The sequence below is a fragment of the Abramis brama genome (assembly GCF_963993115.1).
Source record: "Abramis brama genome assembly, chromosome: 19".
Taxonomy (NCBI): Eukaryota; Metazoa; Chordata; class Actinopteri; order Cypriniformes; family Leuciscidae; genus Abramis; species Abramis brama.
This window is the reverse complement of record NC_139981.1, coordinates 20,600,081-20,618,311: the sequence shown is the minus strand read 5'-3', so window position 1 is coordinate 20,618,311 and position 18,231 is coordinate 20,600,081. Positions and strand designations below refer to the sequence as shown.

Genomic DNA, 18,231 nt, shown 5'->3' with positions numbered 1-18,231 from the left:
TAATAAAAATATTATATAACATGTTTTTCAAAGAATAAGGGCACAATTTCTGCACACATTGGTGAAGCTACGTGAGATTTCTGATGATTGTCAATACGGTTGCGTCTGATTGGTGAATGAATCGTTCTCTTTGAATCAAATCTTTTTAATGATTCAATTGAACTGATTCACAAAACAAGAGGTGTGTTTGACTTGAAGCGGCGCTGCGCAGACCGATCGGTGTTTGACATCAAAGTAGGCCTACTGCAAGCCGCCTTCTCTCTAATCACTCTCTCTGTACTTTGATGTCATACACCGATCGGTCTGCACAGCGCCGCTTCAAGTCAAACACACCTAGGCTGTGTCCGAAATGGCATACTCTCTTGAGTAGGTACTTATTTTGAGTAAGTAATTACTTCACGACTGCCAAAAAAGTATGTTCTATACAGTAGTCAACATTTAAAGTGGATCAAAACCTTTCATCAAAGTTATACATGAATTTTGAACAATACCCGTTCTTGTCTTAGGACAACTTTGATTAACTTTTTTGATCTACTTCAAATGTTGACTACTGCAGTATGAATGTGTGTAGTAGGAATGTAATCTGGACGCACTACATCCGCCATGTTGTCATTATCATGTGACCTACCAGGGTCAGTTATGTCACTTCACTGCCATTCATAAATCCTCTCCCATGGCCTCATGCTGCATTCACAAGGGGCATCAACGCTTGACCTACTATATAGTAGGTAAGTATGCGATTTCGGATGCAGCCATAGACATACTTCTTTAGTCACATACTGTTTTTCACCTACTATATAGTTTTAGTCACATACTGTTTTTTACCTACCATATAGTTTTAGTCACATACTGTTTTTCGCCTAGTACTATATAGTAGGGATGTATGTGATTTCGGACGCAGCCATAGACAAATGCCTACTTTAGTCAAATACTTTTCGCCTACTATAGTTTTAGTCACATATTGTTTTTCTCCTACCATATAGTAGGTAAGTATGCAATTTGGACGCAGCCATAGACACTTCTTTAGTCACATACTGTTTTTCACCTACTATATAGTAGGTAAGTATGCGATTTGGACTAGTAATAAACATATTTTAGTAACATACTGTTTTTAGCCTACTATATAGTAGGGAAGTATGCGATTTTGTAAGCAGCCATAGACATAGGCCTACTTCTTTAGTCACATACTGTTTTTCACCTACTTTATAGTTTTAGTTACATACTGTTTTTCACCTACTGTATAGTAGGTAAGTATGCGATTTGGACACAGCCAGAGACATACTTCTTTAGTCACATTCTGTTTTTCGCCTACTATATAGTTTTAGTCACATTCTGTTTTTCGCCTACTATATAGTTTTAGTCACATACTGTTTTTGCCTGCTATATAGTAGGGAAGTATGTGATTTCGGATGCAGCCATAATGTCTAAAAGATTTGTTCACAAATCACGGTACGAGTGGTCAACCGGTCACCGATTCACTGAACAGAGAACTGTCTCTTTCAAACAAGTCGACTGCGCTGATTGTATGGACATTTGACTGGTGTGGAAAAACAAGCACAAATCTTACAAATAAAACATACTGAAAATATGCACGACTTGAGTCTATAACAGTTTAAAACAAGTATTATTATTTTTTCAGCCAAGAGATGCAAATGAATTATTTTGTTGTTGAATGTGCTATTTAATAAAATTACAATAAACATCTAATCGAAAAAAAGCAATAACATCAATAGTTTTAGAGCATATACTACACAGATTTCTTTTTACATATACGTGATGCAATATGGCGAACTGTTGCAAGAACCGACTCCCGAAGATGAGTCAGGCGTCCCGTCACTGCAGTGCGCTTTGAAAGTGTTCAGGTGGTGTCCTCTAGGGGGCAGTGACGGGTGCGCTCGTGTCCCGGCAGCATTAGAGAGGAAGCAGGCGGAGTTCCGCACGCTTTAGGAGGCTTTTTAGCTGTTTCGGGAATAAAAAGTAGAACTTTTTCCGACATCATGAACGGATCCGCACACAGCGCGGCGGGCGTTACAGATATTACACTGAAAAGAGGCCCGGCTGGTAAGTTTGGCTCTCTCTTCGACTTCTCCTGCACTGTTGGAGCTGTTGAAACAGAGCTCGGTCCAGCGGTTCGGTTCTGCTGCTGGTTCGGCCCGCTTCAACAATAAGTCCTGATTTAACAGGCGCCGTAAACCCGAATAGATAATCCGGACACGAGTGGGTTCTTGCAGACGAGTAGATCGAGGTTTATTTAGAGACGTTTGTGTTATGAAAGCGAAAGTTCAGAACCAGCACAATAACGTTACACTATCAGCGAAATCGACCGACATATACAGACACATTTCTGGCAGATTCATGCACACTATGTTTGCCTGATATTGAAGTCTTTCAGGAGTTGTGGGTCTGGATCTGTGCAGGTTCTGAGAGCTGACAGTCTACGCTGCTTGTTGACTTTGATTAAACTGTTATATAATGCGTTGGTGTGTGTGACCTTTGTGAGGTTATGGACTGGACTGCTCTGATAGGTCTGGACTTTGACTTTGATTAAAGGGTATGACTTGAAAACAATAATAGAATCTTCATACGTCATCAACACTGCAGATCAAGTCAGTCTGTTCAACTGATACCAGGCCCACCCTACAATTCATTTGTCAATATTGGAAAGAAAATGTTCTTAATCCCGCATAAATTAAATTAGACTTAGACCCCTGGACTGGATCTGATATAATATTATTTAACATGATTTTACAATAAAACAATACCAGGTGCAAAACTGTCCACCAGTGTGCAGTGATGTATCGCTATCCTACATTTTGACCACCTTTTTAGTTTCTAGAAAGAAGACCTTTCCTTTTTAGTTTCAGACTCTGTTGTCTTGCCGTACATATTCAGTTAAATAAATTAAATTTTGAATAAATTGCGTAAATAAATCAAATGCATTTAAAATTTGAAAAATCACTTTATCTACCTAAATGCATGTTATAGGTCGTATTGAATGAATCATCCTTGTATTTTTATTCATTTTCCCCCACCTTTTTTTCCCCTTGTAATGTTTAATCAAAATTGCATATCTTCCGACGTACGTCACGATTTCTCTCTGGTGACGTATGCCGGACTTCTCCAATCATTGAGTGATACCCACATTTCAAAATTCAATCAACTACTAATTTATAGACACAAGTCCCCACTCTACATTTTGTTTTTTGATAATCTGGTTTCTAGGGCTGGGGTAAACGATTATTTATTAAACGATTAGTCGGGCGATTATTTTATCGATTAGTCGACTAATCTAACGACTAATTTGAATTAATTATCCTGTCTGTTATTCGCATATCTCTCGAACCGTTACTCCGATGGATTTCAAACTCGACAGCTGTCTGGGCACGAGTAAGTGCAGTGCCAAGTTTGACGTTGTTTGGATGAGAAATGCAAAAGATATTGTTAAATATATCAGTAAAAGAAGCACTTAGAAGGTTGTGGTTTAAAAAATAAACATTCTGACAAACACACTGTCAGCTACAATGTTTACTTCTGAATAATATAGTATAAACGTGATAAATCCATTTTGATTAATTTGAGTAAAAAATTGATTTTATTTACCAAGAAAGTGGCAAGATTAAAACCACTATTTTCTGTTTCAAACTTTCACATAGCATCTTTAGGTTATAATAACATAAATAATTCAAATCCAGATTTTGATTTTCAAAGATTTATTATAAAAACAGATTATTTTTTTCCCAAAAATGCAATAAATTCATGACACGTTTTTTATTTTAAATGCAATTAATCCATTGAATCAATATAAAAGTTATTTTTCATATTGAAACTGTTGAAAATACACAACAAAGTAAGTTGATCCACATGACAGCCTCTGAACTCGGTCAATACTAATCTTATATTTAGCACGTACTGGACTAAACATAGGCTACATTCAATCAGCCATCGCTAAGAAATACCTTCTGAAATTTTTTGACGGCGATCAGCTGTAAAATGGCTTGGTCCTGCTCGGTTTTCGTTGACTGAGTACAAGAATTTTTTTAAAAGATCCCCTGGGGTTCACGTGTCAGCATTCGACAGAAGTTTGACGCAGTGTGAGAACAAGCAACAGTCGGCATTTCTCTTCCTCCCGCGTGCCTCATCTTGTTAATCTCCTCACGTAAATGATTAGATTTCGATGGCTTACGTTTCTTCCCTACGGCAGAATCCACCACAGGTCCATCAATGCCGTCAAATGTATTCATTTTTTTGTTTGTTTGTTGATCAAAAAGTGCAAAGTAGATAAGGAAAACTAGGATGCCGGGTGTATTCAAAGCGCCACCGTTACTGTTTACAATGCGTGGAATGGTGCGCTGTGATTGGTTGAGCGGATTTATCACATTCTGCAGAGAAAGGAGACAGGCGTTTGTCGCGGTTTGGAAAGAAAGGGAGAAAACATGACAGAATAACACGGCGGGCGGTGTGTGTGTGGCGAGCTGTACCTCCGGGAATGGTACAAAAAAATAAAATAAATAAATAAATAAATAAATAAAGAAGCGTCGACGCAAAAAATATGACGTCGACGTAATTTTGACGTCGACGCGTCGACGTCATCGACGCACCGCTACAGCACTACTGGTTTCACTCGGATGTACGTCACAATTCAGAGGAAAAGATGTTGCATTTTTCATTTCGTTGTGATTTTAAATTTGAGTTGGATCAACCTCTTAACTAAAATACATAAAAGAGCAAAGAAGAGGAACTTTTTAAAACTTTTTTTTGCCTACTGCATAATTTCAATCACCAATTTTAAGTGTTTTGATTAACATTTCTTACATTATACATTAGCATAAATGTTTCTGATAGCGAGGACTGCATTTCACAGTGATGTTTTCCGTGTGTGTGTTTGTGTGAATTAAGAATGATACCACTGTATCATAAGAAGTGATGCCTGGCTTAGATCATGTCTGTTTGTACACCATGTCTGCTTCTTCAGAAATCACATTAAGGCCTTCTGACCATAGTTTTATCATGTAAGTAGTCCAACCTGGTGCTGTGTGTAACATCCTCTCCGTCTCTGTCAGGTCTGGGGTTTAATATAGTCGGTGGAGTGGACCAGCAGTATATAATGAATGACAGCGGAATCTATGTGGCAAAAATCAAAGAAAACGGAGCAGCCGCGCTGGACGGACGTCTGCAGGAGGGAGATAAAGTTATTGCGGTAAAACCACTGTAATTTACTGTACAAACTCAACAAATTATACTTTACTCATGTTTAATTCTTAAATATCTGTGTACTTAACTGTGAATCAAAACTGCCACTTCACCAGAGCAGAAGTGGAACGCATTTTTGTCTCAGTGCATGCATTGTTTTAGTTTGGCAGCGCCGCCGCTAGCTTAGCTTAGCATAATGAATGGAATCCTTTGTTGCCAGCTAGCATGTCGTGAGTAAAAGTGATCAAAACATTAAAAAAAAAAAAAAAAAACGAATTACTACTTGTGGCCTGCATATTCACAACGAGTACAAATAGCAATGCAGATTAAGACTAGGCGATTTCCTAGGCAGATATTGACTTGGGACTATATTGGGGTGAAGCACAGGCAAAGCACTGCTACTTGGGCGCAGAGATATCAAGCAACACCTGAAATCCCCCCACGTTGAGCCTGGTCATCGATGGCAGTACCTTGTCCCACTCGCCACAGCACAGACACTCTATTTCAGTCGGCATAGGTTGGCATATTCCCCCACATTCACACCACCAGTTCATGTTGGCTCTCATCCTCACGTCCTCAGGCTGTTGAGCGATCGCAACCTCCTCCTCCTGTCGTTCTATTTCCAAAGCACGCAGCTCCTCCTCCCAATATAGTCCCATGTCAATATCTGCCTAGGAAATTGCCTAGTCTTAATCTGCATTGCTATTTGTACTCGTTTTAAATACGCAGGCCACAAGAAGTAATTAGTTTTTTTTATTAGTTTTTTTTTAATCACTTTTACTCATGACATGCTAGCTGGCAACAAAGGATTCCATTCATTATGCTAAGCTAAGCTAGCGGCGGCGCTGCCAAACTAAAACAATGCATGCACTGAGACAAAAATGCGTTTGCCCACCTATCTAAATGTAGGAAAGACGGTGAATAAGCCCTATTTCAAAAAACGGTGGAGTGTTCCTTTAAGTATAAACTATAAAATCTAACTTTACATAAACGTTTGGAGTCAGTAAGATTTAAAAAAGGTCTCTTATGCTCACCAAGGCTGCACTCATTTGTTAAAAGAAAAACTGTAACATTGTGAAATATTATTTTAATTTATAAAATGAATATATTTTAAAATGATATTTATTCCACTGATATGAAAGTTGCATTTTCATATATGCTCTTATTTCAAAATAAATGATGAGTACATGATTGTTTCGTGTAGATAAATGGCCAGAGGTTGGACAATCTGTCTCATGGTGCAGCAGTGGAGCTGTTTCGGTCTGCAGGGGAGGATGTGCATCTTCGCATACAGCAGCGAGTAAGTTCTGCTGGCCATCGCATCTGTGATGTAGATAACATCTCTGGGAACTGTCAATCAATCAGCTTCACTTACATGTGTTTGTATATGTCTACAGCCTATTCTGCAGAACGGCCCCACAAGCTCTCGTGCCGATGGAGAATCTTCATCTGCTTTCGGTACATGGACATTGTATGCTGTAGTCACCCTGGCAGTAGTGACAGCAGGTTTCATCGCTTACAAACGCTTTCAGCTGAACCACCGGGGGCCCAGAGGCCCGTTTTAACCAATCACATTTTATAGACTAAATTTTTTTTTTTTTTTTTTTGAACTCGTCCAAACATAACCAGGGAGTGAAAATGGAAACCCAGTTAATGGAAGCAGAATGTGCAAATTTTCTTTAATCGTTTATGCCATGTTATGATGACACGCGTGTAGCTGTAAATTATTTTCACAATTAATTTGGTGATAATCATTGGCGTTTAACCAGAATATCCAGCATGCCTGATGACATCGCGTGGTGGAATAAGGGAACAGGGATGATGAGCACAGTGTTTGGATCAACAGCTGCAGAAATCTCTGTAATCCGAACTAGACAGAGGGGCCGCAGGCAGGAGACCGAGGCCGAGGTGGAGCTGTGTTTCTGGGCAGAAGACAGACCGTCTTGCACCTCCAGAGAGTGCTTGAATGAGCCTGAGGTTGTACCATTAGATTAATTGAGGTATTCTCTTGTACCTGCTTGTGCAAGAGTATGTTTGAAAGCGTGCATGATGTGGGTTGAGATTTTTCTTTTATTTTTTAAATACTTTAATTTCTCACTCATCCATGTTGGAACATGCAGGATGAATTTCAGTGGCTGCAATAGTGTGGGAAGTGAAGCCGTTCAGTTTGTTTATTTGCCATCAGTGCTTGGCCTTGTATTTGCTCTTCTTCCCACAGGGGAAACAAAACCTAAAGGTGGAACTTGTTAGAATTCACAATCAGAATGAAAAAGATGTATTGTTGATGTTGTATATGGCTTGTGTTTCTGGAATCCTCTTGTACACTAATTTTTTTTCTTCACCTCAACTCGTGCCTTGCCAAGTTGAGCTGCTGGTCTCAGCGCTGCTCCCTGTCTGCAGTTTTATGGGCGGCAGCTCGTGCTGCTTCTGACTGTAATATCTGTCCTGTAACTGACAGATGTATTTGTGTTGTCATGGCGGATCTTCTGCAGATCTGTGTGGATAAAACAACCACATGTAAAGGCAATGTATGAAGTTCTCATTCACATTTCAGTTTAAATAATGTTAGATTCACATGCATCAAGCATTGAATAAATCATTTGTTTGAAAAGACTATTTACTTTTTGCTTCTCAGTATTTGTAAAAATTTTTTTATTAAAACGGCGAAATCATTGATTTGTATTGACACTGAAATCTACATATGCAAGTGCATTTTTACGTTTTAAGATGCAGAAATTAGAATTAATGTATTATGAATGAAAATGAATTTACAAGTGTTTATAAATTAACATTGACCTAGATTAATGTGTTCTTTAAAAAAAAATAGCTTACCGTTAAAAAAAATCATATGATACCAAATGCATTAATGTTAACAAGACGAACCGTATGGTAAAGTTTTATTACTGAGGATGGACGTAAGGTCTGAAATAGTCTGTTTTTGTTGTACATTTTTGCGGAGGGACAAGTTGACCTTCTTCAATCACATGTAATTGACGAAAAACACGCTTCACACTTATGTTTCCATCTACCGTTGCGAATTTAAGGCAAAATTGGAATAAAGCAGTGTTTCCATCCCATGTGTTTACAAAATCGTCACACATTTTAGGTGTAGGGAATGAAATTCGTCTGTTGGTTAGTCCGGTCATCCAATCACATCCACTGTTGATGCAAAGTCACGTGATTTATTTGGTAAAGGAGTTTCCATCGTAGTTTATGCGTATGTCGTCTTTTCGTATAAAATTAATTGCGCATTTTTAGAATGAATGCGCATCTTGGCGTTTCCATCCAGCGTTTTTATGTAATATCCCAAAATACGCATACAGAAGAAGCTCCATAAGTGTCCTCACAGCCCCCTTCAGGATTTCACAGGAATTCTGATTTCTTAAAGGGATAGTTCACCCAAAAATGAAAATTCTGTCATTAATTACTCACCCTCATGTCGTTTCAAACCCGTAAGACTTTCGTTCATCTTCGGAACACAAATGAAGATCTTTTTTAATGATCAGAGCTTTCTGTCCCTTCAATGACAGTCTACGCAACTACCACCTTCACCCACCAAAGGTAGTAAAGACATCAGTTTTAACTTTTAAGCCTAAGTTTTATGAAGGGACTGTTTTATGAAGTGCTTTGTTTGCAAAAATAAAATAAAATAATAATAACCCAATGAATTTACCACTTTATTTACAAAATAGTAATCTGTAAAAATATTAATATCCGACTGTCAATGGAGGGACATCCGAATATGAATGAAAGGGTTTTAAACAACATGAAGGTATATGAAGGAGTAATTAATGACAGAATTTTAATTTTTGGGTGAACTAACCCTTTTAAGATGAAAATTTTATAAGAATTATAGCTTTACAAATAATAATTTTAAATTTGAGTTAGATATGAATAAATAAATATAATAAGATTTTACTGTCGTCATAAAGCTCAGCTATATCATTGGTCAGAGCAGGTGTTCTAACTGGATTATTTTTCACTTTCACTAATACAGTAGGCTACAGATCTTATATATACATAGTGTGTGTGTGATATAGTAAAAATATTGCTGTCAAAATATTTTAATCCCTTGTCCTAGTGCCATAACCATGACTCTGGACAGCAGATACAAAATATTTTGATACTGTGACAAGTGGGTTCAATTGTGTGAGGGATGGATGAAATGCAGAGAACTGCTCTGCATCTGTATCCCATTGATATGACTCACGATAACATGCTGTATGTGTGAGTGGATGGGCTGTCTGCTGCTGTCTCTTTGTCTGAGAACAGAAGCACATGCCTTTGACAAATGACTAGTGGTATGTGCATGTTTGTGTCTGTGTGTGTAGTAGTCCTCCTCATCAGAAATCAATACACTCAAAGGCAGCAGTGATTGAGTGCACTTAAAGTAGGAGAGAGAAACAAAAGAGAGTGATAATGCAGTGCTTCCTCTGCTGGAGTCTTATTACATTATGGCTAAAGCAGAAAGAGCGGTTGCATCATGGTTAAAGATTTGGCTTATTTACATTTACTTCTAATGTATTTAGAATATTGAATAATCAGTATTCTAAATGACATACCTAAAAATACACCTCTCTGTTCTGTAATACTGTTTCATTTTTTAAATGACAGCAGCATGGCTAAAACATGTCTAACACATTTTCCTTCATGCACTTATGTACTAGATAAGACTTAACAGTGCAATTTTGCTCAAACACCATCAATCAAATACTAAACCTATGAAAACGGACAGCCTCACCATGTTATGGGTTATACAGTAAGCATTAAAGCCATCTCCCTCTCCCCCTCTCTGTCACAAATAAACCCTCTGAGAGCTATGCACCAGCTTAGATGAGCTCCTGTAATAATGCACTGTCAAAAAAGTGTCAAATTCACTGTAAACAATGCATGAAACACAATGTAACTGCAAGCAAAAATAACCTCAGTCCTAAACAAATGTAGAACTTCATCCATAAAATATAAGGTGGTTCTATACTTTTCTTTACTACAAAAACATATTTGTAACAATATTTCACTGTAATCGATATGGATTGCCTTGATACATATTAATTTTTTAGTAAATTATAAGGCCATGCAGAATTTTTACAAGTAAAAAGTTACTTCTTTTGCAGTAAAATCACATGTATTGTATTTTAAAATATAATTTAATATTTTTTATTTTTTTCGTTTTATATAATACCTTATGTTACAGTTAACCAACGATCAGGTTGCATTCAGCATTTTCGTTGATTTCCTTTAAAATTATTATTTATTTTTTGTACAGTTTGTAGTTTATGTCTGTTAACATATTCTTCAGATGCCATTTTAACATAACACTGTTATTTGGAGATCGGAATAATACGCATCGCCCCCGCCCCGATATAACGCTCTGCGCGGATGGAGGAGGGGGGTGATGAACGCGCTGCGTATTGATCGTGATGATGATGATGTAATAAGCGCACGCTCCGCTGGTTCTAGTGCACACTAGATTCCTCACGCTCGCGACCCGGCTAGAGTGATGTCACCATCAATAGAATGAACCGTGTTTAGGAATTTTCACACCGCGTCCGTGCTGCTCAGCGCGGCCTCCATGAGGACAAACCCCGGGACTGCGGCGCTGATGGCTGTTGGGGTCGGAACTGCACCAAGCTCCCTTCGACATCACATCTGCGACCCCAGCGCTCAGACAAGCGGCAAAACCCGTGCAATCGAAACACGCGCGAGCGCGCGCTTCTTTACAGCAACATTCTATATGGAATATTGGTCATCTTAACGGGAATTCAAACTCCTGATTTGGCTGACAGCCAGTCGTTGTGCATCACATATCATCTGCGCCCTTTCAGGACTTTTTTGGGTTAGTGTCTACCATTGAAAACCGGTGAAATAGGTCTTATTCGGTGCCTGTGCTCTATTCCCCTCGCGCTTACCGGAGACTGTCCGCGCGCTGCGCACTCTGAGGCCACAAGTGCCTGTTTTCTCTGGCTAGATTCACCATTGATGGAAACTGATGCCCTGTTGCCTTTCCTCGCCCGTGCCTACCTCTGCAGCCGCTGTTTCTCGGTTAGTAACGCGACTAGGCCCACGAGCCCAGCGAAACATCTCACAGAATGACTCTCTGATGGATAAAATGAAAAGAGTGGGTCGTTTATGTAGTGTTTTGGTCTTTTGGATGTTGCAGTAGCGACTTTGCTGTGTTTTTATCTTCTTTGGATGCGAATCCCGGGTGCGCGAGGGGCTCGAGAGCAATAAACGCCCGTTATTTTAAGGGACCGCGCGCTTCTCTCTCAGGATGGCAAATGAGCCCGTTATTCTTAATGTGTATGACATGGTAAGAACTTTAACCATTTCATTATTTCATCCTTTACACTGTTTATCATAAACCTCGTTCCTTTTGGGCTCTAATTTTGCATTTTATTAAATAACAATACAAAGACTTTAGGAATGGTGGTGATAGTGTAGTGATGAAGAATCTGGGCCGCTAACACAGAGGTTTCATTTTGAAAGCACGTTTTCAAACCTACTGTGAGTGTGAAGCATCTTTGACAGCGGTATAGATGACAGCGCGTGTGTTTTTACTCCCTTGCTCGAGGAGGCGCTGTAACCCCATCACAATCTAAACACTCGCACTAGATATAACAGTGATTGTGACCATAGATTGTGGCAATCCAAATGTTTATTTAGGAAGTAACACTTCTTGTCATTAAAATGCTGTTTATTTTATGCAATATTATGTCATAAAACTACAAGACAGACATTTTAACATCAAGAAAGTGACTAATGGGTACACGTGGACTTATTAGTTTATTTTACATTTAATAAGATGCTATCTAAATACTATATCCAAATCGAATGACATGACATTCAAAGTATGTATTATAAGTTAATTCATGCATTCCCCTGGAACCTGGAATACACACACCATATAAAACACTGGGGTGGGATAGACTAGTCTCTGTGTACATTAAATCATGTTCTGCATGTTCTATTATTCATGAAGGGCAGCTGGTGCACCTTTTTGGCCTCACACATATATGTTTTCTCTTAAGCTTCCCCAGCTTATTGTGTGTGTGTGTGTGTGTGTGTGTGTGTGCATAGAGTGTGTGTGTCAGGGCTTTGCACCATTCATTGATTTGAATGCCTTGTATATAGCTAACAGGATGCAGAATATAGATAGGTAGATAGATCCAGACATAGAGAAACAAATACATTTACAGTTAATTAAAACATGATTGTATGATGATGTCGTTCTCCCTCTTGCTCTCTTAGTACTGGATAAATGAATACACCTCCACTCTGGGTATTGGAGTCTTCCACTCAGGAATAGAGATCTACGGCAGAGGTAGAGTGACATATTAAGCTTATTCAATGATTTAATATTTTTCTTTTATTGCATCAAACTCTAGACCTATACTGGAACCTCAGTCCCATTTGTAAAGAACTTCATTACACACAGTGGAAAGGGTTGTTTCAGCTACTGGGACTAATTAGTGGACATGGTAATGGACAGTTTCCATTACTGATATATTTAGAGTGTCAAATAAAAAATACTATGACGTGAGGGTGAAGATAATTTAGAACTGAATGAGCAACTGAATATCATTCATCATTTCAGTTTTTTTATTTTTTATTTAAGTAGTAGTAATTGGAGTGGCGGAACACTCCACCATTTTTTCATATTAAACTATGTTATTCCCTTAACTAAGACGAGTTGATACATGCCTCTTTCGTCTCAGTGCATGCACTCAATCGCTCTGGCGCGCGGCGACACTTTGATAGCACTTAGCTTAGCCTATACAAATCACAACATGTAAATAGGAAAATGTTAAGCAGTATGCTAGCTGGAGCCGTTTACCTCCAGTCTTTGTGCTAAGCTAGGCTAGCGGTGGGTGCATCAGACAGAGTAACGGCACGCACGGAGATGAAAAGGGTATGTATGGACTTATCTAACTCTGGGGGATACGGTGAATAAGCTAAAGTCCCAAAAAGTCGCGTGTTCCTTTAAAGGAACACTCCACCGTTTTTTGAAATAGGGCTTATTCACCTTCTTTCCTACATTTAGATAGGTGGGCAAATGCATTTTTGTCTCAGTGCATGCATTGTTTTAGTTTGACAGGGTCGGCGCTAGCTTAGCTTAGCACAATGAATGGAATCCTTTGTTGCCAGCTAGCATGTCCTGAGTAAAAGTAATATATAAAAAAAAAACCCACCTAATTACTTCTTGTGGCCTGCGTATTCACAACAGGTACAAATAGTGATGCAGATTAACACTAGGCGATTTCCTATGCAGATATTGACTTGGGACTATATTAGGGGGAAGCACAGGCGAAGCACTGCTACTTGGGCGCAGAGATATCACGCCCAAGTAGCAGTGCTTCGCCTGTGCTTCCCCCTAATATAGTCCTTAATATATAAGTCAATATCTGCCTAGGAAATCGCCTAGTGTTAATCTGCATCGCTATTTGTACTCATTGTGAATACGCAGGCCACAAGAAGTAATTAGGTGAGTTTTTTCTATTTTTTATATCACTTTTACTCAGGACATGCTAGCTGGCAACAAAGGATTCCATTCATTATGCTAAGCTAAGCTAGCGCCGACCCTGTCAAACTAAAACAATGCATGCACTGAGACAAAAATGCATTTGCCCACCTATCTAAATGTAGGAAAGAAGGTGAATAAGCCCTATTTCAAAAAACGGTGGAGTGTTCCTTTAAGTAATGTGATATATACACATACACTAATCTTCCTTGTTATTGTACATGTTTTTGTTCATTCAGCGGTCACCGATGCAATCACTGTGATCTGATCCTTGTCAGCATTTAAAGGCCTGCAACACACATTCCCTATCTTTCTTAATCACTCGCACTTCGCAGTGTGTAAGGTTTGCAAATGACTTGACATGACCTACATGTGGCAGTGGACTGTGTCTGTGTCTGTAGTGAATGATTCATTAACCAAATTGCCCCTTGGGGACATTAAAGATATTTCAATGATGGAACACAACAGAAAAAAAGAAACTGTTGCCAATTAGTGATCCAAGTCATAAAGTGACAGAGAATATGCTGTCTTCTTTCACGGTTTCCTTTTTAAAAAAACTCTTTCACACTCAGCAGCAAGCAGCAGCATTGATACAGAGCAGACATAGGCAGCCTTGAGGAGTGAGCCATGATTTGTGGGATCTTTACTCTAGCCTCTCATTAATACACAGATATATGTCAGAATAGGGGAAAAAGATGATTGCAATAGATGTATGATGTTTATGTGATGTATATCCAAGTCAAACGGCTTCTCGAACAAGAAAAACATTTGACTTGATTTTGTTAACCGGGAATTGATTGAATAGATGATGTGCATTGATAAATAAAAAACAAAAAAGCAAGAATCGTCAATTTTGATTTCTTGCCGATATTAATGCAGGGCCTTAACCACCATAAACATTGAGGGGGACAAAATGGCCAAATTTGTTCCCACCAATATTTGATATTCTTGATGCTGCTCTGTTTGTTGTTAGGATGAGAAAAAAGTTAAATTTTTAGGCTGGTTGCCTCTGCGGTTTAACTGCGCTCGTCAATGTCAAAATGATTGAGATGGTTAATCAAATCAGAGAAGGTACTGTTCACAGATACCACATATGAATTCCAGCATGACACTTACATTTCTAATGGTGAAAGAATGCAAGGTAGGATGTAAGTTGCTAAACATTTAATATTTATGATAGAAATTTTAAACGACAAAAAGGAATATCCAGGAAAGTAAACCACTCCACTTTATGTCAGATTTCACTGTTTTGAAATGAAAATAATCATTTACGTAACTGGATGTGATGAGACAAGAAATATTTGTTTTTGACATATTAGGCATACAACTAAGAGTGAATTTGTGCATGTTTTAAAATAAAGATATTATTTGCTAATAGTTTAGATTGATTACTGTACAAAGTACATTGGTTCTCCCAATGTTCAAGACAGCCTGGATTTAAAGTGAAGTATACTGTTCTTGTAAAATTCCTTCTAAAGTGACAGTCAAATTTTTTTTCACAACCTACATTATTATTTGCTGTTTTGTTTCCATTAGAGTTTGCATATGGCGGCCATCCATATCCCTTCAGCGGCATTTTTGAGATCAGCCCTGGAAATGCCTCAGAACTGGGGGAGACTTTCAAATTCAAGTGAGTTTTACACAACCACATACACACACACACATATGAGCCATAAAAACCATATCACAAGTCCTGTTTTCTCTACAGAGAGGCTATAGCTCTGGGTACAACAGACTTTGCAGAGGAGGACATTGATAAAATAATGGAGGAGCTGGGAAAGGAGTTCAAGGGGAACGCCTACCACCTGATGCACAAAAACTGCAACCATTTTTCATCCTCGCTGTCTGAAGTCAGTTTACTCTCCTAATGACTTTTTCTGTCTTTCTTTTATAAATGATCGGACTATAGGCCATATACAACCTCACTGACTGATGATGACATATATGCTTGTAATTTTTCTACACTTTTTTCTACACTCTCACATTTTATTATTTCTCTCTCTCTCTTTCTCTCTCTCTCTCCCTCTCTCTCTCTATAGTTGCTGTGTGGGAAGGAGATCCCACGCTGGGTGAATCGATTGGCATATTTCAGCTCCTGTATACCATTTCTGCAGAGTTGTCTGCCTAAAGAGTGGCTCACGCCTGCCGCGCTCCAGAGCCATATCTGCATGGGCCTTCGGAAGGAGAACACACACGATTCCAGCGACGATGAGCCCTCATCTGCCCCAGAGGCAGCCGCTGGAACCTCACACAGCTGCAGACACACCCGTGTGTGATCTCACATATGTGATTTGAACACACATACACTCCAACCTCTGATCCTGCTGCTACAGCGCCTCCTGCTGGGCTGGATGAACACCAGACCTCATGGCGTCTCTGAAAGGGGAAATCACTCATGTTTTTTCTGTAGAGCCTACAGGGATTTAAAAACCTTGCAATGGTTCTCTTAAAGTTTTAGAATTGTTTGATTTTCTACTGAGATTTTAGGGAAATCAAAACAGTGTTTGCCATTTAGTGTTCTCTCTCTTATAAGTAGGACATTATGAATGATGGGTGAACATGATGGACTGCCCCTGCTGGTGTGTGACAGCACTACAGGCCCCTCAAAAATACTGAACTTTCAGTAGTCAATTCATTTCTGTTTGTCCCTTTGACTTTTAACCTCATCTGGGTGTTCTCTAGATTTAGCCGAGTTTGCTGTGTATTTAATTCTTTTCTATTTTGTGATAGAATAAAACAGTGTGTCATCTGCAGAGGAATTTACATTCCTAACCTTACTTTTTTCCTCAGTGACTTTAGTAATATAAATCTGCTTTAATTTGATGATATGATGTCAAACTAATGCCATCTTTGGTTTACATTTATTTTATTTCGATATCTTTAGCTGTATTTGTTTTATATTTAAGTTAAAGGTTTTCAATGAATTTACAATAAAAGGGCCGATGTCATCACGTGTCTCACACACTGACAGCAGTTGGAAATTGCAGCCTTATAACTGTAAGCCATTGATATGCTGGACTCAACTGAAACAAAAGCCCCGTTTTTCTGTCGTTGAGGACACAAAGGGGGCATTTGTGAGGGTGATGTTGGGGGGTGGGGGGGTGGCAACGTGTGGGTGGGGTCTGCACATCAGGTCTGGTATCAGTAGGCCTACTGTACAACAGTGTTGTGGCTGAATGCGAGTGATTAAGAAAGATAGGGAATGTGTGTTGCAAAGGTGTTAATTGTCATTTCTCTTGACTTAAGTTATTGTGCTTTCTGGCTTTTAAAAGTGCAGACTGAAAAGAGTGATGTTGATGTTAAAATGAGTCATCCACACCTCACTACATGACTTTTGCACGGATTGTTTTCCTGAGTCGACACCAGTTGCCAAAAGTCAAAGCCAGGCTGCAGATTTCTCTAAAATCACGTGTGTGATGGGCACAGACTCCAGTTTTTTAGCTTCAGACTGAGTCCATCCAGTCGGAAGATATCAAACATGTTTCTGCGTGACTTTGTTGTGTTTTGAAAGACTTGAAAGTCTGGTAGTGTGTGATCTTCAGTCATTTAGAATGGCCAGTTTTCCTTTGTAACCTTTTACAACATCAGCAAGTGTATGATGCCTAGCGTTTTAAAATCTCTTCAGATTTTAAAAGTAGTGAAGTGTATTCCAACCTCAACAGTAAATGAAGGTAACAACTAAAGGTTGTAGGGTATTTTCAGGCTCTGGAATAGACCTTAGTAAATGTAGATGCCATATCTAATTTTTCACAAATGAAAATTAAGCTCTAAAAACAGATGCACAGTTCGGTCAATAGGTTGATTGACTTATGGTCCTATAGCAATTTTCTTAATACATGTCTTACCACAAATTTTGTTAGAAAAGCTAATTTTCAGTGTTTCGTCAGCTGAAAGATCGACAGTTACAGTTAAGAACATTAAAATGTGTTTATTTATGAAATATTAAAAAAGGTGTATTCCTTGACTATGGTCCATATCAGAGTAAATGATACATCTCTCAGTATTATTTTGATCTTTCTGTGCCATTTTGCCTCTTCTCTTTGCAAATCTCTAGAAGCCCACCTTTGTCGCTCAGGATGGCATGGCATTGTAGGTGGAAACACCACCCATGAGTCAAATCTATGGGAAATATGTTTTTGGTGAAGTATTTATAAAATAGAATTTTATATTTGAAATATGATTCTGTTTACTGTTATTTTGTCAAAGATCTTATCAACCTGTAGAGCCTAATTCTTATGATGCTATTTTTGTTTAATTTAGTCCGAGACCACAACTGAGATCTTTTACTACAGCAAAGACCCATTTTGTAGGCATTCCCCACTGATGCCATTTCTAGCCTCAATTAGTACTTCTTGTTTTGATGTGATGGACAATTTCAGATATTTACTGATGAATATAGAGAATAAAGAAACTAAAAGGCTTTTCCCTGAATGTTATTCCTGTCACGGGGTGGAGAAGGGGCATTGACATTTCTGAATATTTTTAAACATTAATTAAATTAATTCACACCTGAGAGTCATTGT

At 38.6% G+C, this 18,231-nt stretch overlaps 1 protein-coding gene across 1 annotated transcript; it reads left to right on the top strand.

The window, feature by feature from the left end:
- The first annotated feature begins 1,867 nt into the window (after nucleotides 1-1,867).
- LOC311069713 (deubiquitinase DESI2-like) lies at nucleotides 1,868-18,129 on the top strand. Its single transcript, XM_084093093.1, has 7 exons — nucleotides 1,868-2,061; nucleotides 5,061-5,197; nucleotides 6,395-6,490; nucleotides 12,439-12,511; nucleotides 15,245-15,338; nucleotides 15,417-15,558; nucleotides 15,748-18,129. The coding sequence occupies exons 1-7, from the start codon at nucleotides 1,998-2,000 to the stop codon at nucleotides 15,982-15,984; spliced, it is 843 nt and encodes a 280-aa protein (XP_083949219.1). The 5' UTR covers nucleotides 1,868-1,997; the 3' UTR covers nucleotides 15,985-18,129.
- Nucleotides 18,130-18,231: the final 102 nt, after the last annotated feature.

Excerpts from the sequence above, each read along its gene's own strand:
- LOC311069713 (XM_084093093.1), top strand. The coding sequence starts at position 1,998 with ATGAACGGATCCGCACACAGCGCGGCGGGCGTTACAGATATTACACTG. Across the intron at positions 6,491-12,438 it reads ATCTTCGCATACAGCAGCGA|TACTGGATAAATGAATACAC; the intron begins GTAAGTTCTGCT and ends TTGCTCTCTTAG. Across the intron at positions 15,339-15,416 it reads GGGGAGACTTTCAAATTCAA|AGAGGCTATAGCTCTGGGTA; the intron begins GTGAGTTTTACA and ends TTTTCTCTACAG.